The sequence below is a fragment of the Canis aureus genome, chromosome 15 (genome assembly GCF_053574225.1).
Source record: "Canis aureus isolate CA01 chromosome 15, VMU_Caureus_v.1.0, whole genome shotgun sequence".
Taxonomy (NCBI): Eukaryota; Metazoa; Chordata; class Mammalia; order Carnivora; family Canidae; genus Canis; species Canis aureus.
The window spans coordinates 46,749,990-46,770,285 of NC_135625.1; the positions used below are offsets into that span (position 1 = coordinate 46,749,990).

Below are 20,296 nucleotides of genomic sequence, written 5' to 3' on the forward strand. Positions count from 1 at the left end.
ATGGAATGAGAGGAGCTGTGGGATCTTCGGGGGCTGCCCGAGGTCACAGGAGGTCACAGGAGTATGGATGTATATAAGGTCTGAGCAGTTACTTGTGGTGCTAGTGGTGCCCAGACTCATTGCTGGCGGCTGGGGACTCGGCCTAAGCGCCAGGGTCCTGGCAGGGACACCTCCCTTCTGGATGTGTACTTCTTACCTGGTCCTCTGTGCCCGGCCCCGATTCGGAGAGGTGGGCACATCATCTACACCAAAGCTGAAGACAGTCTGCAAAGGAAGCATGTGCTTCAGGGACATCCAGACGTCTGTGAAGGTGGCTAGGGTAGGGTGCAAAGGGGTTATTCTGCTTCTCCCCCATCTTCCCAGGACCAGCGAGCAGCAAGGCCAGCCCTCGGATGCAGCCCCGACGACAGGGGGATGGGGGTGCAGCCTGGCCCAGGTCACTTCCATCCACCCTGCCCACCTCCCGCGCCCCGGGCCAGCGCAGGGACCCTGTGCAGGGGAGCCGTCCTTGTGCAGGCAGTGGCATGTGCCCAGGGATGGATGTGTTGCCCTCACATTGTCAGGGGCAAGGCCCTGAATCACAGGGGCGCTGGCAGGAGAAGCTGCCAGAGTCAAGTGAAAGATGCAAAATGGGCTTCATGGGGATTGAGGCGAAGATGGCAGGAGCGGGGAGAAGGCATTCTCAAGGGCAACCGCAGGGACCAGGTTGCACCACCCAGTCCAGGCCCCGAACACACACACACACACACACACACACACGTCCCCTTCAGAGGGGCTTATGTCGCCTGGTTTCCCTGCAGGGGGCAGGGCCTGGATGGCTCCATATAGTCAGGCCCTCCCTGTGGGAGAATGATGCCCCCAGGCCTGCAGCCTGACACAGGGACAGCCTGGGCTCGGCCACCTGGCGTAGTGTCCACCTGGCATAGAGTCCGGCCGTCAGGCCCTGCATGCATGCGCCAGGAGGCTGGTGCAAGGACCTGCACTCTGACCCAAGCCCCCAGGGGGCCGAGGAAGTGTGTCCCAAGCCCAGTGGCATTGTCCGCAGTGCAGTGCGTGACCTGGCAAATATAGGCAAGCCCAGTTGGGCCCCTCCCGTGGCAGGGACGAGGGGAAGCCATCCTGCAAGTATGGGTGGGGAAGGGCCCTCTGCCTCTCTCTGGGTGTATGTGGCCCCGGGGACTTTGGGAATGTCAAAGTCACATCTCAGCTCAGTCTCTGGCTTCTTCAAGGCAAGGAGTCTGCCATCTGACCACAGGAATGACACTGAGACCACACGTGATGACACTGAGGGGGAATGCCATCCCTGTCATCCCGGGAATGCCCCTTGAGAGGGCCCAGGCCATGTGTTTACACTCCCACCCAGGAGACTCGGGCCGATGACTGTCATCTCCATATGTCAAGGAGGGACATTCAAGGTCATGAGGGAAGGATCCAGTCAGCCCGCAGACTCCCAGAGGCAAGGGCCCACTGGTGCGCATGCATCCTCACCTCACACTCCTCCACGGCCCCCCTGTGCCCCACTGCCTACCTCCCACCCTGCCCTCGTGCAGATTCAGAGTCGGTGGCATGTGGGTCACCCCCAAGGAACACAGTGCCCAAGCCTGGGAAAGGCTGGATGGCCGAACGCAGAAGTGGCGCCATAGGTCTCTCTCCAGAACGCTCATTTCTTCTAATGAAAGAATCACATTTTCTGCCACAAGAAGGTTGGCGAAGACCTTGCTGACACATAGGACCAGCTTATACCTGTGTGAATCCTGTGCATGGGATGGAAGTGCCGCGAGGGTCCCCAGGGAGCCTGGGGGGCCTGGGAGGGCTTCTCAGAGGAGGTGAGGGAGAGAGGCACTCAGGCGGTGATGTGGTCTGGGCAGCATCCCAGTCGTGTCTTAGGCAGCGAGCAGTATCAGCTTTTCCTCTTACATTGGAGAAGCTGCATAATTGGATTTCTCTTCTCCGCCTAATTAGTCATTCTTAAACTTTGTTCCTCAGAATATTCCAGTCTCCACTGGGGCTCTCTGCTTTGGGAATCTTGCTGATAATTAAGAATGGAATCTTGGTAGGTCATTTGTCTATTAACCAGGACAAGATGTTCACACAAATGATCTCCAGGTAGGAAGGTGACTTGTGCAAAGTATTCAGTCGGGATTTTTGATGGTGAAAAATAAACAGCCAGGATGTGAGGGCACTGAGGCCGCGACCCCTGCCACCCCACTGACTGCTGGGTTGATCCGGTGGGTCTGGCCGCCGAGGCAGGTGTCCCCTTCCTCCCTCCCTGAAGCCGTGCTGACTGGAGGGGACCCCCTTCCCCAACAGAGGAGGACCTCGGGCCCTGGCACACACGTGCGGTGGTGCTTGCTTGAGAACACAGGGCTGTCCAGTCCCGAGACTCCAACACACCCAAACAAGGTGCTGCCAGTGTTTACCTTTCTTGAAGAACATTGAACGATTTTTAAATTTAAGCTTTAAGAATAAAGCAAGCAGCCCGATTATGTGTCTGGGTGTGTGTTTGTGTGTGTCTGTGTGTATGATTATTTGGGAAACAGGGGAAAGCAGACTCAGAGATGCTGCGATTAGCAAAGAAGGCCAAATGTTTTAAAATGCGTGATTCCATATGGTGTTTGGAGAATACGAACATGAGACGGCGTTGGGCTTGGATGGACTTGATGGCTGGCGGAGTTTGGGTGGTAAATGCTGGGGTTGCTAACTGTGCAGGAAGTCCGCACCCATGCGCAGCCAGAGGACTAAGGTTCTTGAATTAACATCAGAAGTCGGGATTTGTTCTGTAAGTAAGCATCGTGTCACTTTGGTTTTCTGTGAAGACAATGGAGCAGAAGGATAACCCAAAAGGGGGTATGCCTAGAATTGCACCTTTCATAAACCAGCACAGAAACCAAGAGGGGGGAAGTACAGTATGGACTTGTTTGCAAAACCAAGTAATGGGTGGGAAGGGATGCCCCACCCAGCTGGCATGTCTTGGGATGGTCTCCCCCTCCCCAGTGTTGCTGTCCTCCACCACAGTCAAGGACAGTGAAAATCCTGAGCTCAGTGGCCCCAAACTTTGAAACCTGAGGGGAAACCAGGACCAAACTTCAGACCGTCCTGTTGGCCCTTTGAGCCATTGCTCTGTGGTCCTGGTGTATCGTGAGTCTGTGCATCTCCGGGGGACACAGCTGCCCCCATGAGCCTGGTGCCCTGGAGCCTCCCGGTGCCTCTTCTCCACCAACCCTGGTGCTGGCTCTGCTCAGCCCTCGCCCTGAATCACAGGCCGGCACCCTGGCTGGACTCATGCGACGGCCACTGGAAGCCCCAACCTCCTTGGAAGGGCAGCACCTGTCCCCATCCTGGACCTGTCTCGGATCCTCATGAGCCCTCTGAGGCCAGCGCCCTTCCTCCGCATCATGCCGGAGGAGGCAGAGATGAAGCTGAGGTGGGAAGGGGCTGGTGGGGGTCACCTGAAGCCACCCAGCTCAGGCCTCCTCAGGACCCTCTTCGGCCTCGTGCAGGCAGGTCGCCATTCAGAGTAGTGTCACATGGAGTAATTGGGCCCTGGACATGTGCAGCCCCTAAGCAGAGAGGCAGCTGCTGGGGGCTTGCCCCGCCCCCAGGCCCTGCCCCCAGACCCTGCCCTTTGGCTTAATTAGGCAACGCTGCAGAATGCATGCATGTGAATACCTTTTGTGTCCCTGGCCAGCTCCTTACAGCCCCTGGAATATCCCCTGTGCTTTTCTGTGTCTGAACCTTTGTGCGGACTATGCCCCTCACACTGAAAGCCCTCCCACTCGTCTTTATCCTTCCAGATCACTCCCATCTGTCAGCCTGCCCAGACCCCACACCCTCACCGAGCCTTCTCTCCTGGCCCTGGGTCATCCTGCCCAGTTCTCAGCACCAGGACCCTTTGTTTCCCCTAACCTTGCCCCACGAGTCTGTGGTCACTTCTCCGTCACTGGTGGTTGCATCTGGGCTTCTTTCTGCACGGCGGCCGGCAGGCCTGGTCCTGTCCCTCCCCATCACATGCTCTGCGAATGTGAGGACACCCTGGTTTCCCTGAAATGCCAGATCTGTGTGATGAATGCACAGCGCCCTGCAGGGGACCTTCTGGTGCTCAATAAAAGCTAATCCATATGTTGCACTAAGCCTCAGTTGTGAGCGGGGCCAGTTCGGGGTGTGCTGGAGGCTCCGTGAGCCGTCCCTGGTGATGTGCAGCATCTGGGGGGGCGCCCCTCACAGGGGAGCACCGGGGTCAAGTCCTGCAGGTGTTGCCCAGCATGATGGTGGCGATGACGACAAGGGATGATGATTCATCATTACCTTTCAGCAAGAAGAAAGGACAGTGGCAGACGTTTCTTATAGAAAACAGCTCGCAGCCCACTCTGCCTGGCCAGGCCAGGAGGCTCTCAGGGTTTATTGGTGACGGATGGACTTGGCTACTCTAACTGGTCCAAATTGGGATGTGCGTGTGGGCCACCCAAGACTGGCCCTGCTCACGGAGGTGGCACTGGATCTGTGAACTCTGAAGGCATCGCAGACTCCTGGACAAGATGATAACTTAATGGTAGGAGGGTGGCAGGCTGCAGCGGCCTCCAGGCCTGGGCTTCGTGTCTGTGGTCAGCCCTGCCACACACCTGTGGCCAGGTGGGGCTGTGCGGGGCTGTGAGGGCTGCTCATCCGGCGGGAACTGCCCATCTCCAGGTCCTGTCCAGCTCCGGGTGACAGCGCAAGCGGTCGGGGCAGAAGCCCTCAGTCCCTATGTGCTGGTGGAGAAAGACGTTTTATGGAAACAATGGCTTCCTTCCTCTGACTTGAGCCTGATGCTTATCAAGAGCAGAGCTGAGAGAAATGAGCATGCCTCTGCTCTTAAAGGAGAGGCGGCCTCCAAGAAGAGTGGGTTTGGCAGCCCCGTGGGGTTCAGGCCACCACATGTGGGTGGACAGAGTGGCGCGCACTCGCCAGTTGCCTTTGGGGCCTCTTCTGTGGGCTGTGTGCCACCTGCCAGGGTCAAAAGACTGTAGGAACCTTCCGAACTTGCTAAAGCTCTTGAGCTGCTGCCTGCCAGTGGTAGTCGGTACCCGGGGGTAGGATACCGCCTTCCCCTCTCTGCAGCTGGACATGATGCCGGCTCCCAGGTGGCCCTTCTGTCCAGGGCAGCACACCAACGGTGCACCCCACAAGCAGGCGTCTACTGCAGCCTCCCCCCTGTGCTTGACACTGAAGGAGATGGAAAACACCGGAAAATGACTTCCATTCTCAAGTTTGGGAGGTGAGGTGTAGTTCTTGTCCTGGTAGCTGGAGAATGACGCGTGATGGCTGTTACCTAGGGCCACCCTGGGGGGTCTGACTGCATGGGGGCAAGGAGTGGAGGGAGGAAAGAGGGAGGAGTGGAGGGAGGAGGGACGATGCCCTGGCGCCAGGGCCGGGGGCAGAGAGTGGAAAAAAGCGTTTTTTTTTTCCTTCTGACATTGGATGGCTCAAAGACCCTTCTAAATTCACAAGAGTGTTGAAAAGTATTTTCACTTCTCCAACTTAAAATGTGCCTTTTTTATTTTGAGAAGACGTCTTGCAAAATGGGATAAAATTACTCCCTATTCCTTGGCAAACAACGTTTATCGCGGAGCTGTTTGGGTTAGTTTATGAATGTTGTGGAACCCAGCACTTAAAATAATGCAGCTGCACATTGGACCAGAGGAGCGCCGTCTGCGGCCCGAGCATTAGGAGGGTGTCGGTGGTGGGGCGGGCGGAGTGAGCGCCCGTCCTGCCTGGGGCCCTGGAGGAGCATCCCTCCTGGGGGTCTTGGGCCGGACTCCCTCGTCAACACCACTGAGAAGCCCCCCGGGGGTGGGGAGGTGGCGTTCCAGGATGTTCCAGGATGAGCAGCGGTGGCCATGCACCCAAAGCCAGGTCCCATGGGTGAGCTGTGAACCAACTGAGCGCCCCCATCCCAGGAACAGTTGTGGCTGTGGCCAGATGAGAGGTGGGCCTCCCTGGGTTTCTGCTACGGCTCCGACTTCCGAGGGAGGGGGCAGGAGGGCTCTGTTTGTCACCCAGGAATGGCTGTGGCCGTGTGTGCCCTGTGTGCCCCCCAGAGCCCCCCACCCCGTGTGCAGGGGATGCTGAGAGAGCCTCTCCAGCCTGCACTGGGCTTGGCGCTCACGTTCCTCCTCCTCCTCCGCAGCACCAATGATGTATGTGATTTACGGGGCGGGCGGGGGGGGGGGGGGGGCGTGTGTCGAGCAGCTCTTGTAAACCATCTGGGAAGTCCCAGTGTCAGCGCCATCGCCCCATGGCCCAGAGCACAGCAGTCCCTCCTAGGCCATATCCGTATCCACGGAGAGGTAACAACCCACCAATGAAACCTGAAACCGCCATGGACAGACACAGGTGATCACACGGGACATTTCCCCGATGTGCCTGGTTTTCTAACGCAACCTTATCACCACTTTGACAACCTGGGATGTCTCCTCCTGCACTTTAACCTACACGTAGTTTCTAACCATTTCACTTAGTCTTCTTCATATGGAATGAAGAATTTTATGGATTCTAAATGCACCTTGTTCTGGTGTTCTTTACTACAGAAGTCGCACATGCTTTATTTAAGGGGGAAAAAATGAGCAAAATAAAAAAGAAAAGCAAAACTGCCTGCCTCCCCACCCCCACCCCCAGCAGAGCCTCCACAGGTCCAGACCATCCTGCGTGCACGGTGCCTCCCGGGAACCCGTGTGTTTGCTCCAGAATCAGAGGGTCTGGATAGAGACCTCCCCATGCTGTGTGCTCTGTAGCCCCCACGCCTCACCACAGCATGCGGACCCCTGCCCCCCATGAGGCCTCCCTGTGGGTGCTTTGTGTGCCATTGTCGGTGCTGTATTTGTGGGAGGCTGCAGTGCCCTCTGAGCTGGAGACAGGGTCCCTCCCCGGAGAGGGCTGGTTCCTTTTCAGAGTGCTCGCTCAGTGTTTTATGCAGCCTGGAAAGTAATTGGCCTTCCCCCTCCCCGGCACACCCTAATGAGCCACCCCTCCTGCTCTGGCGGCTTTGTGCAGCACTCCTCAGTTCTGCTCTGTTACCACAAATTATGCTCTCCAAATAACCCTAAAACTCCAGCCACCCTTTGTGTACACACTTAGGCAGCGCGCGGCTTTGTTCCGATTGTTCCTTGAAAGGTACAAAGCGGTTTTTCTTAAGCCTTTGTCGTCTTGGTCTTTCTTTTGGCAGAATTTGGGAATGACAGGTCTTTTCTCTTGGAGCGATTCCCACTCTCTGCAATTTTCCCCCATCAGATAAAGATTTGAGAAGTGAGACATTTGCATTATTATGTGTGTGGATGGATTTCTGCCCCCAGAATCCTATTCAACTTATTTTTTGCAAATTGTGTTACAAAGAAGTAGAAAATACTTTGAGGCTCTTGCAGAGATACCCCAGGGCCTGGGCTTCGAGGGCTTTACAGGAGGTGGCAGCCATGGGGTTGAAACGTGGCCTGCAGGCCCGTCTCCTTAGCCTGTTCCCTGAAAATGTGGGGCTGTCTGGGCCCCAGCAGACCCCACGCTGACCCTGCCCAGAGGGGTCCTGCTCCGGGCCCAAGAGTGCGCCGGCTCCAGACATGCAGGAGGCAGCCCTGTACTGCACAAAGGCTGAGGTTTTGAGTTTCCTCAGAGAGTCTGTGGTCACCCGGGCACAGGCACGAGTGTTCTCGCCGCTCCTGACACATAAGGAAACTTTTGGCCACTTTAAACAGCTCGGCACAAGCTTCTCATGTCTAATTGGTGATTGACCCTTCCGTTTTAGAAATCCTGTTACTCTGGTTTCTACAGAAAGGGTAGAGAGGGAGTCCCCTTGTTGAAGACGGTGGTCAGTGGTCATGCTGGGTTCCACCTGGCCCGTGGGGCCGTGACCCGGCAGGGGTGGCATCCGGGCAGTGGGGCCTGGCCTGGTGTCCTGACCCACTCTGCTCCCGGTGGTGAGGGGGTGCAGTGCTCAGGGCCGCATCCACACCTGCCCCGAGGATCTGCCCGCCAGCTCTGCATGACTCTTCCATTACCCCACCTTGCAGTTCGTGAAATGGAGACACAGAGCCGAGCACCTCATCCAAGTCACGCAGCTGGAGACAGGGCAGTCCAGACTGCACAGCTCTGGGTGTGCGGTCCTGGCCATCGGCCCCTGGTCGCTGCGGCAAATGGGGGGTTCATGTGGACTGGGGTCTGTGTCGGACCTGTGTTCTCTGCCATGGATTTTCCCCAAGATGGGAGTAGTCTAGGACACGTGCTTGTTAACCATGTACGGCTGCCCTGGGGAGGTCACCTGCAGAACCATGTCATCTTCTCATTATTGTGCGTGCACCCTTCTCCACAGGAACATGAAATGATTTGCATCTGTTTTCCTCAAGAACCTTCTTCACACCTGGGGTGGGTGGGTAGATAACTAAGAAGGGACAGAGCAGAGATGCGGAGATGGTCGATCTCTCCAGGAAGACCTGACACCCATCTCCAGAGGCAGACGTCCCGAAGGCACAGAGCTGCACGCTCCGAAAACCAGTGACTTCCCCTTTGCTATCTGGAATCTCTAATTCACGTGTGCAGTGGCGTTTCCTTCTGTGTCGGATGACAACAGAAACCCGCTTTGGTGAAGCCCCCGGGGGGAGTGACTCAGGACCCTCACTGAGCACTCTCAGGGCCAGAGGGACGCACCCCAGGTGCGTATAGGACGCAGCCTGGAGTAGGTCTGGATCTTGGGTGCTTGGGGCGGCCCAACGACAGAGCCATTTGAAGGGGATTACGTGACTTGTGGGTTGACCCCACGTGTGGGTTTGTGACCTGAAGATCCATGTGATGAGACCTGCCTTTCTTCCTCCTTTGTGATTAACTGCCTCTTGGTTGTTGAATCCCATGAATTACTACGTGAAGATGGTAATTGTCTCATAAACGAGGTGGTCAAGCGGAATGCTCAGGCCCAATTTCATTAATGTGGTGCTACCCCGAGCATCATTGAAACATGAGAATGGACTTGGTCTGGACCTTAAACATTGTTTATTTTTTAGTGAGGGGCTGGAAGGCCCTGCATGAACATCCTTTTCCAGCCAAGTGAAGGTACGTTTGGGGAAAATCTGTGCCGTGCAGAGGACAAGGTGTGACCCACACAGCACGTGCTGGGGTCCCAGAGGCAGTGCTGGGCTCCTGGGTGAAGGGAGTTGAGACTGTGCTGGGTCCATGCCCCCGTTGCTCCCACCCTCGGTTCATGGCATGCGTAACCCGGCCCCAGGAACCTGCGTTCCTGCCAGGATTCTGAATGATACAGATTTCAGAGCAGCATTGGGTGGGTCCCCAGGTTCCTTCCGGGGTGCACTTGCATTGTTTATGGAACATTGCCCGTCCTCCTTTGCACAAATGAAACGCTCCCTGTAGATGGCCCCAGCCCTATGCTCTACACTCACCAGATCGTTCCTTACAGAGTGTTCGCTGGGAATGCAGCGTTTGTCAGCGGCTGCGTGAGTTTCTGCTCTGTCCCGCATGGGCCCCCCGCAAGCTGATGGTGAATACAAGGCAGTAAATGCAGGGAAGCAGTACAGGGAGTGGGAACAGTGCTGCGGACTTCAAGTACAGTTTAAATCAGTGTTTATGCCTAAACCATTGCTGGGTCACTGCCTATGGGGTCCAAAGGATCACATCCCCAGGTGTTTCTGTGTGACTGCAATCGCCTTTTTTAGGTATAAATGAGACTTTTACATGAAGAGTGTGGTATTGTCCAGAGGCCAGCAGAACTTTCTGGTCAAAGGGGAGGCTGGGGAAGCCAGACGGCTCTGCTAAGAGGCTCATATCTGCATAGCACAGGACCCTGAGCCTGAGCCTGACCCTGACACTGACCCTGAGCCTGAGACTGACCCTGAGCCTGACCCTGGCCAGACCACGACTAAGTCAGCTCATAGTCTGTATCTTGTCTTTTAAAAAGAAGTTCCATTGTCCTTAGGACATTTTAATTTTAAAGCAGTGCAGAGACTGGTTAGAATGCAGAATTTCTGTTATTCTTTTACAAACCATAATCAGCCTCAAGCACTAATTAGAGGACACATGGTGATTCCCTCAGAGAGCGCAGCAGGGGAGGAGGGTGCCGTCTCCTCCTGTGAAGACGTGCACTCGCCCCCTCCCCGAGGCAGCAGGCCTGGCAGGTGTCCTCCCCTGGTTGGACGGACGGGCATGGCGTTGTTGTGTCGGCCTGGAGGGAGACCCCAGGGGCTGGGGCTGGCCCCCCACAGCCACGGAGTTGCCGGCACCCCCACCTTGTCTCGTGCTCACACCTGCTGCAGCAACCCTGTAACGAGGGACCAGCCTCCCATTCTTTCCCCAGTCCTAGGTTAGGAAGATGAGGTGGGGGAAGGACACGGTTTGCCCAAGGTCACAGGAGTGGCCTCCTCAGGGCAGAGAGCAGACCCCAGACCACAAAAAGGGCGGAGCAACCCCTGAGAGGAGGGGCTGGTCACGGATGAACCTTGGGCATGAGAAGTGGTGCCTCAGCCACGGCGGGTTGCAGGCAGGTGCAAAGGGCAGGTGGAGTTCTCTTTGGACACGAGCAAAGCCTGGGGGTACTGAGGAGTATGGGGGAGGGGGCTGACGTGAACAGCAGCATCCCTCGGAGCCTCCACGGCACAGATAACCACGCCTCCGACTGCATTTCTGACCAGATGGACCGTTCACCCCGCTGTTCACCTCCTGCTCCCGAGAGAGCTGACTGCAGCGGGGGCCACCACCCGCAGGCCCAGCAAAGACCTGAAGCGCGGTCTCTGCAGAACACAGAGCTCCAGGTGGGGCCCTCTCCCCTGTGCTCTGGCCGCCAGGATGCTTTAGCCTCTCCGGCGCCCCCCGGCATCTCAGCACACCTGGCAGATCCACGGCGCCCCATCCTGGAGGCCCCCATCTGCCGGCTCCTGTCCCCCGAAAGACCCAGCAGACAGTGTCCATGTCATTGGTGCTGTGCACAGGTCCAGGAGCCAGGGAGCTTGGACTCGGCTGGTCCTCCTAGACGGGTCTTCCTGGCACCTAGGGACAGTGCATGCGTCGCTGGAGCTGAGTGATTAGTGCTTGCTGTTCACGGGCTGTGCAAGTTCTGAGCACCTGAGCCCTCAGATGAGGAAACCAGGACTCAGAGAGGCCAGGTGGCTTGCCCTAGGTCACACAGCCCTCAGGTCCCAAAGCCAGAACCATGGTCAGGCTGTCACTCAGGTGCTATCAGCAGGTGGATGATTTCCCGGAATCCAAGGAGAAGAATCAGCTCAGGTCTCTGGAACCCTGGTTTCTAGGCGGAGCCTCCCCCTGAGACTGCATTCAGGGCCCTGCCACACATGCCCGAAGGCACAGACCCTCCCCCAGCATGTGCCCCCTCCCCGTCCTTGGGAAGCCCAGGAGCATACTGTGGGTGGCTGCCCACAGAGCAGGGCTGCAGGGGCTGCACAGGCAGACTGGCTTCAAACCCTGGAACCCATTTCCAACTGAACCCTTGTGTCAGGACACTCCTCGTGTTGGCAGCTCTAAGTTCAGGATGCACAGTCAGTCCAAAATCCAGGTCCACCTGAGCAGGTGGCCCCAGCTGTGACCTGATGTACAATGTAAAGGAAGTGGGGATGAGGCCCAGCCTCTGCATGGAGGCAGTGGGCTTCCTTGGCCCAGGAACGCTCCAGCTCTGCGGGTGAGGTGCCCCCGCAAATGGCACCCCCCACCCCCGCCCAGCCACGCTAGGGCCACCGCCACACTCTCAGGCGTGCACGCTGTTGGATATGGGCTGGGGACCGTTTCTTCTTGGAGCTTCCTCTGTTTTTAAGCATTTTGTTTGTTTAAAGAAAGACATACAAGCACTGAGTAGGCATCAGAGCGCCGGGCCCCAGGTCCCAGCCCTGCAGGGCCCCGCAGAGCGTCCACAGTCAGCCGCCACATCCCCTGTCCCACGAGGAGGTCTGAGCACACGACCAGATGCCTCCCCAACCCCACAATGCTGTGCTCCCTCGACAGACACATCAAACTCACTGAGCGCTTGCATGTTCGTGTGGGCTGAGAGCTGTTCTCATTTTTGTTGTGCGAACCCGCACTGTTCTGATGATCGACTGAGGACTTTCCCCATGGCAGCGCAGCACGCACGTCTTCGGGGACGAGACTGGTACCTGCATCTTCAAAGTGGAAACAGGCAGGCTCGGGGCTGTGCGTGGGGGCCCACCCTGCACATCCTCCTCCCAGGGTTTGTGGTCGTCCTCCTCTTTCCCTCCACAGGTGTGGGGCGGGCACGTAGCTGGTGTGACCCCAGCTGCTGTAAATAAACCCCAGCCATCCATCGGGAACCTTCCTCCGCCAGAGGTGCTCCTTCCTGGAGGACATGTTCTGAGCACTTCTGGCTGTGCTGCAGGTGTCCTTCTGCTTCCATTGGACTCACTGCTGACTCTTGCAGGTGAACAGTGTTAAATAAACCACAGTAGTGAGTGCAGACATTGCATTTCGGGTGCTTTCTAACAAAATCCAGTAGGATCCTGCGTGCGTCCATAGAGAGAAGTGGTGACCAGAGCCACCCACCTGTTGGAACCCCCATTGTGTTGGAGGCGGGAGTGTTAAACAACCTCATTGTCTGAAAACCACGTGTGAGCCAGCAAGCACAAGGATGAAGGGGGTACCCGCAGACGTGCAGCCCGGTGTCCTCCTCCTGCCCTTCCGTGACCCATCATGTGAAGTCCCCCGGCCCTCTGAATGCCCACAGCCCTGCTCCTCAAGACCTGCTGCTCTGCCAGGAGGAGGGTCCCCGGAGAGCACCTGTGCTGGGCTGTGTGCACCATCTGGCTCCAGGGAGCTGCGCTGAACGGGGTTTTTCCTCCAAGGTGGCAGCCGCCTCAGGAGGGTCTTCAACGCCAGAGGAAAGGGCAGCTGCGTGAAGGGTTCCGCGGGCCTTACCCTGCCCTGGGGCACCTGAACTGGTGGCACAGGTGACCCTGGGCACCCCCCCCCCCGGGAGAGGACACAGACACGGGAGCCATGCAGCTCCCCAGCATGGGAAGCTGGGAAGAAGAGGATTCTTCCCAGGAATGCATTTCTGATTCGTCCCTTGGGCTCAGCTTCTCTTACAAAGTTTTTCTTGCTATCATTTTATTTTGGTGGCTCAGGTTCCCACGGTGGATTCAGGGGGCAGGAGGATGGAATTCATCAGATCATGACGCAGGAGCATGTCCAGGGTGTCTTGCTAGTGAGATGGGGGGGTCCCGGCCAACCCACCCTAGGTGACAGCGGCAGCTGGTGTGCAGCTCCACTGGGTCCCTTGTGTCTGAGCGCCGCCACCCGCCAGTGCCGGGTTCACACGCCACCTTGCGTGGGGACGGCCCGACCCCACAGTGACCCGACAGTAGCTTCGTTCACCCGACATGCTGGGGTTTTCCTTTAAACCTGGACACTTTGTCTTTGGGATATTGTCAGAGAACCAATCCTTTCCACTGAAGCACATGCTTTGTTGTCCATACATGACATTCTCTGCTCGTTTTCATATGGGCCCTCATCAGTTCGGGTGTCGTTGGGGAAAAAAGGGAAGAACCAAAGAGAGGTTGCAGGGTTGCTCCTGAACACCTGAGCACAGCAGCAACTTCAGAGCACCCTATAAACCCCATCTGTCCCTCCACGACCACGATCCTAACACGGAAGGAAAGACGGCCCCATCTGCACATACGTTGCCTCATTCCGAGGATAGTGTAGCATCCCCACCCCGGTGGGTCCAGCGCCCTTTTCACTGTCTATGTGTGTGCACTGTGTGTGTGTGTGTGTGTGTGTATGCTGTGTATGGGTATTCGTGTATCTGTGCAGCTGGGGGTGTACATTCATGTGTGTGACATCTTTGTATGTGGACATACATGTGTGTATCTGTGTGTATAAATCCATGTGTATTTGTGTATATGATGTGCATATACATGTGTGCATCTCTGTGTGTGTATATCCATGTGTGAGATATCTGTGTGTATCATACATCCATGTCTACTATTGTGTGTACACATGCATGTGTGTGTATCCGTGTGTGATATCTGTGTATCTGTGTGTGTCTACTATTGTGTGTGCATGCACACATGTGTGTATCTGTGTGTATGTACACCTGTGCATGTATGTGTGTGATATCTGTGGGGGGGGGGCATGGCCGCAAAAGAGCCGTGTGGCCCATAGCGTTTGGGTGGGGCAGGGCTGGGGGCACGTAGTAGCCACAGGAGCAGCACTGACCTGCCTTCCCCGTCTCCCAGGAGCTGTGCCGGCAGCGCATGGCCATGCGCCCATCCGAACGCCCAGAGGCCCCGCACACGTCGCGCATCAACAGCGTGTCGTCCCAGTTCAGTGATGGGCCGATGGCCAGCCCCTCTGCCAGGAGCAGCACATCGTCCTGGTCCGAGGAGCCCGTGCAGCCCCACATGGACATCTCCACCGGCCACATGGTCCTGGTAAGGGCTGCGGTCCTCTCCACCAGGAACCGCAGGGCACACGCCTGCAGGAGGGGGAGTGAGGGTGGGCATGCAGGGAGGGGGCTCCTGCCAACACACGTCCCCTGATTCCCACCACACACCCAGGCCGTGTCAGAAGCCATGGTGACAACGTGCTGGCCACCGAACCCGACTGGTCAGGCAGCTGCCGGCGAGATGAAACCCAGTGTCAGAGCGCCTCAGGCTTGGTCCTCTGGGCTCAGGGGAGGGTGAGCACGTGCACCCGAACACACCTAATCATGCATGGGATTCTGCCCTGGTCATTTTGTTTTCAGTGTGGAATTTGCATCAGTGAGCGCCTGCTGTGTGTGCTGCTGTCGCTCAACCTCTGATCCACCAGGACACAATCATGGTGTCTTCCCCTCCAAGGCAGATCACCAGGTGTGGTCGGGGAGGCAGGGGGGTGTCACTGATTCTACTTAACAGTGAGGGGGACAGAGGTAGGGGCTCAGAGCCTTGCTGGTTTGCAAGACACCCCCTGGAGGCCCTGGTGTAGACAGGCCACCCTCCCCCAGGCCCTGGTGTAGACATGCCCCCCCTGGAGGCTCTGGTGTAGATGCATCCCCCATGGAGGCCCTGGTGTAGACACGCCAACCCCCCCAGCTCCTGGTGTGGACACACCCCCTGGAGGATCTGGTGTAGACATGCCTCCCCCCCCAGCTCCTGGTGTGGACATGCCCCCCTGGGGGATCTGGTGTAGACATGCCCTCCAGACGCCCTGGTGTAGACACCCCCCCCCGCCTGTCCGGCTCCCTATCCTATCTTTCCCCAAACTGCGCGTTGACTTCAGAGGGCCACGTGTGGAGAGGTGGTGCATAGCCGTGCTACACAGTTGCTGTTTGAGTTATGCTAAGAGGTGTCCATCTCACTGGCTGTCTCCTGAAGGCTCCTGGGTCCTTGGGCCACACGCATCTTCCTGTTGGTGCTTGTAAAGCACAGCCCCAAGCTATTAGCCATGACTGTCCTCCTGGAGACAGGCTTCCTGGGGTGATAGGCAGAGCGTGGTCTCCCCACTCCTGAGGCCGCCATCAGGGGAACCCGCACACAGAGCCCTGTGTCCTCGAGCCCTGTAGGCTGAAGCCCAAGATCAAGGGACCACAGCGTGGGAGTCTGGGGAGGCCCCTTCCCTGTGCATAGCTGCCCCGTTCTCACTGTGTCCTCCTGGCTCCTGGGGGGCAGGTCTCGGGGCGGCCACTTGGCGGTTTGCCACCCCAGCCTTGCGTCTCACATCCTGACCCGCAGTGGGAGCACGGTCTGCACAGTGACATGCGTTGGGGGGCCTCTAGGTACTTCCTGCCTGTGCACCCGTCCTGACATTCTGTCTTCTGACCCAGCATGATGGGCGGCGTCAGGCACTCTGGCCACCCTGTGCTGACCACCCCAAGCACCTCCCCTCGTGGGGAGCCCCGGGCCCGGGGTCCCCGCGGGGAAGGCCACAGGCACAGTGTGGCCGGCCCAGGGCCCATTCCATGTTGCCTGGCCGTGTCCTCCAAGGCACCCGCTGCAAACCTGCGTGTGTCAGAACCCCAGGGATGCGCCAATGCCTGACCTTCTACCTCATTAAGGCTACAAGGGAGATAATTCTTCGGTGATCAGTCAGCCCAACTCTCCGTGAGGGAACGTTCATGTTTATCAGACAGCAACATGATGATCTCCCCAAACTACATGCGAAGGATTCAAAGACCATCAGATAAAATACACGAGGTCCAGGTGAATCCTAGGGACCAGCTGCTCCAGATATGCAGCTGCACCATGGACGTCATGCACCTGTGACACCTCAACTTACAGACGTGATGGAGTCCAGGGCAGGGTGGCAGCAGGAGCACCCCATAAGGTGGAGAGGAGATGGCCAAGTTATCTGGAAAACACACTCCTCACCAAAACCTGTGGCCAGTGCGCAACAGTGCAACGTTTCCGTTAGCAAAGGATGGAGAGCGTGTTGGAAGGAACAAGTGCGAGGTTAGAAAGGCAAAATGGACCCGACACGCTAGAGCACTGTCAGGGGCAGCAGACCTGGGGTGGGGCTGACCTAGAAGCAAGGCTGACCTGGGGGTAGAGGTGACCCAGGGGCGGGGCTGATGGGGGGGTGTAGGGCTGACTTGGGGGTGGAGGTGACCTGGAGGCAGGATTGACCCAGAGGTGGGGCTTATCTGGGGGCAGGGCTGACCTGGGAAGCAGGTTGACCCAGGGTGAGGGTCACCTGGGGAAGGAGCCCCCACCTCCCAGTCCCCAGCCCCCTCTTGGTCTGGTTACTCTGCTGTAGAATCCAGGGTTTCCTGCCTGGAAGCCACAGGAATGGAATTCTAGAAATAAACGTTGCAGCCAGCAAGTGACCAGAGAGAGGAAGCAGGCACTGAGGCTTTGCATGGAAGAAGGGAGATCAAGGGCTGACGGGTCAGCAGGGGTCAGGGGTTGCAGGTCACCCACTACTCCACAGTGACAGCACTGGTGATACTAGCCTGCTAGGCCTGGGTAGCCTTCTTGGGGAAGAGGCTGAGGGGGGAAGGATTAGTACCCCTGCTCAAGGGGTCCAGGGTAGGTGGATGGTCCACCCAGAGGTAAGTCAGGGGAGTACATGCTGACCGAGGCCCAGAGACACCACAGGGTCAGGGTTGAGAGGAAAGGCGGGGGCAGGGAATTAGAGGGAATTCTCTGGCAGCCATGGGGTGAGAACGTGGGGAGGGTCATGGCTGCTCCCAGGGGCATCAGAGCTGCCCTGCGGGGGCACCGAAAGGCTCACGGACACCCCCACCTTCAGCCCAGGGATGGAGGGGGCAGTGGATGTGGGCCCACCTGCTCCTGGAGCCTGCAGAGCGTGGGACCAGGTGGGGAGTGTTTGCAGGAGGGTTGGGACCCCTGGGAGCCAGGCCCTGGGGGGAAGCACCTGTGTCAGTAGCCTGGCTGGTGCCTGAAGGAACGTTTGCAAGGGAGCACGGTAGCGTGTAATCAGGGCCAAGGGCAAAGTCTGAAACACGCAACCCCATGCAGCCTACCTTGTGAAGCATTACAAACATCCTCATACCTTGAGTGTCTGAGGGCAGAGCTGCTGGTAAAGGATCATCTTTGAGGTTAGTATTTTTGTTTTTTTAAAGATTTTATTTATTTATTCATAAGAAACCCAGAGAGAGAGGCAGAGACACAGGCAGAGGGAAAAGCAGGCTCCATGCAGGGAGCCTGATGTGGGACTCAATCCAAGGACCCCGGGATCACACCCTGAGCTGAAGGCAGATGCTCAACCACTGAGCCCCCCAGACACCCTGAGTTTAATTTTTAAAGAGGTCTGTTTCCACATCACACTTGTCCTCAGAAGTTGAGCGTGGCGGCCCTGTAGATGCTGAGATCAGGTCAGCGTCCTGCGAGTTGCTGAGAGTTGCTGATGGCCGGGAGCCTGTGGAGAAGTGGCATGAGAGTGAGTGGACACAGAGGAGCCACAGGGCTCGGCCGCCCATCCACCACACTCTTCTCCACTTCTCTCCTGAGTGCGGGGAGCGGGAACATTGAGCAAAAGCTGGCTTGCTGCTGGCTCCGTTAGTTATGGTGTAAAGATAGATGACCTAACCCAGGACGTGGGTGCTGGAGAGCATCTTGGTCCCTGTGGGAGGTATGGATTTCACCTCATAGCACCCTTGCCTTCCCTGCATCCTTGGACACAATGCAGCAGGAATGAGCATCCTGACCGTTTAGGGGACAGCCGCCATCCGGAAGCCATGCAGTGGGAGCCGTCGTGCACCCCGTTTCACAGATGGAGACCACGGGACTGAGTGGTACATGCAAATGACTGTCCCAACCCCAGGAAGAAAGACGAAAGGCCTGGCGTCTTTGAGAACAGAGGGAATGAGCTGCAGCAGGTGTCAGCTCAGCAGCTGACTGAGGGCTGTGGAAGGCCTGCGAGGGCTGGCGAGCACTGTGCCCACAGTGGGGACCCCGGCGCTGGCAGAGCCCTGCCTCGCCCACGTCTCTGCCTCCTGGGTGTCCCACGTTCCTTCTCCAGCCTCCCCAACCATTTCCATCCCAGCGGCCTCCTGGGTCAAGTGCTCCTTCATACTCCCCAGGCCCCAAGTCCCCTGCTTACCTGGGAAGGCTGGCGGCAGGTGCTCCGACTGCAGGCTGGCACAGCATGGCCTCGGGCAGCTTACAACCAGGACCTCATAGTCTTTCTAAAAGGATGCAGTTCTGTGAGGCTCCTTCCCTCCCTGAGGCCTGAATGAGCATCATGGCACTCTGGCCGCCATCCTCACCGTGAGGTGACTGCCCCTCAATCCCCACCCCGGAGCCAACGTTATTGTCAGGTGTTTGCTGCTTGGAACGGAACACAGTCCTTCATGGGACCCAGGGTCTGAGAGGGGGCTCCATAGGAGTACATGACTCTGCTCTGCATGTCTTGACAGACCTGTAGTTCTCTGTTACTCCATTTACAGTCACCTATGCTGCTAGGGGTGATTTAGGCAGTTTTCAAATTTCGCCACTTCAAACACAGCATATGTGAAAATAATCCCAGGCTAAACGTCTAGAAGACCCTGGGTCATTGAGGATGCAGTTTCATTTATTTGGGGAGGTATCAGCAAACTTCCTGCCAAACGTTTGACTGATGGACATTCCTACCAGCTCGGTAAAACACGGTGCCTGTACCCCAGATGCTCCCCAGCCTTGGGTATGGCCAGCCTTCATCTTTGCTGCTGATGTGTGGAAATGATATTTTAAAGCAGGTTTTTTAAGATTTTATTTATTTATTTGAGAGAGAGAGAGAGTACAAGCAGGGAGAGCGGCAGAGGCAGAGGGAGAAGCAGGCCCTCCATGAAGCAGGGAGCCCAACATGGGGCTCGATCCCAGACCCTGGGGTCACGACCTGGCTGGAAGGCAGACACTTCACTGACTGAGCCATCCAGATGCCCCTAAAGCAGTTTTAATTTACATTTCTCTCATTGTACATAAGACTGAGCAACTCTTCCAACATTTGGGAGCTCTTACTGTTCCTCCTGAGAACGGCTTCAGAAGTGTCCCCTCGGGGCTGCAGGGCTACCGGCCTCTGAATGTGCACACGTTCTGCGCATTCATGCTGACGACAGTGTACGGACCTCGGCACTGTAGTGAAGCCGAGGTGCTCTTGTCCCCTGTGTGACTGACTCTTCCACCTGTGGGAGGGGCTCTGCTAGCGATGGATTTGGAGGAAGTTTCAGTACGAACCACAAAAATGAACCCTCCGCAAGGTCCCCCTGGAACAGAGACATGCATCACCAGGTTGGGAGGCTGGCAGGCTCCAAGCCTCACGAAGTTTCCCGTGCACACCAGCATTGTGAGGTGGGCCAGGAGTGTCGTTTCCTATTCTAAAAACAATGTTCCTGGTGACATGAGTGGGGAGGGCGCCCCCGAAAGTCCCGAGTGCCTGGCTGCTGCTCGGTCTTCCTCCCTAAGGACCTGTCCTGGGGGCTGGAACAGCAGAGATGGACTTCCTCACGATCCTGGAGGCCACAGTGCTAAGATCCAGTCGTGCACAGGGCTGGTTCCTCCCGGGCCGCTCTCCCTGTGTATGGGCGGCCGTCCTCTCCCTGTGTCCTCAGTGGGTGTCCCTCCGTGTGTGTGTGTCCTCATGTCCCCTTCTTACCAAGACACTGGGCACCCCAGGTCAGGGCCCATCCTAGTGACCTCGTCTTACCTTAGCTACCTCTTCAAGACCCACCTCCAAATACAGGTATGCCCTGAGTCCCAGGGGTGGGGGCTTCCACGCAGGAAGGTGGGGACGCTGTGAGCCTGTGACAAGTGCCGGTGCCTGAACTACCCCATGTCTTCTGTAGTTGAGCCAGGTGCCAGGCCCTGGTCTTTCCCATCGTGTTTCCCAT

The 20,296-nt window shown here is 57.3% G+C and overlaps 1 protein-coding gene across 4 annotated transcripts in view; it reads left to right on the forward strand.

The window, feature by feature from the left end:
* Positions 1–20,296, forward strand: part of PTPRN2 (protein tyrosine phosphatase receptor type N2) — a 723,767-nt gene that overhangs the window by 620,780 nt on the left and 82,691 nt on the right. For all 4 annotated transcript variants that reach the window (XM_077849498.1, XM_077849499.1, XM_077849500.1 and 1 more), the window contains one exon: positions 14,226–14,420. In XM_077849498.1, the coding sequence (XP_077705624.1) occupies positions 14,226–14,420 (195 nt within the window). The remainder of the gene's footprint in view (positions 1–14,225; positions 14,421–20,296) is intronic.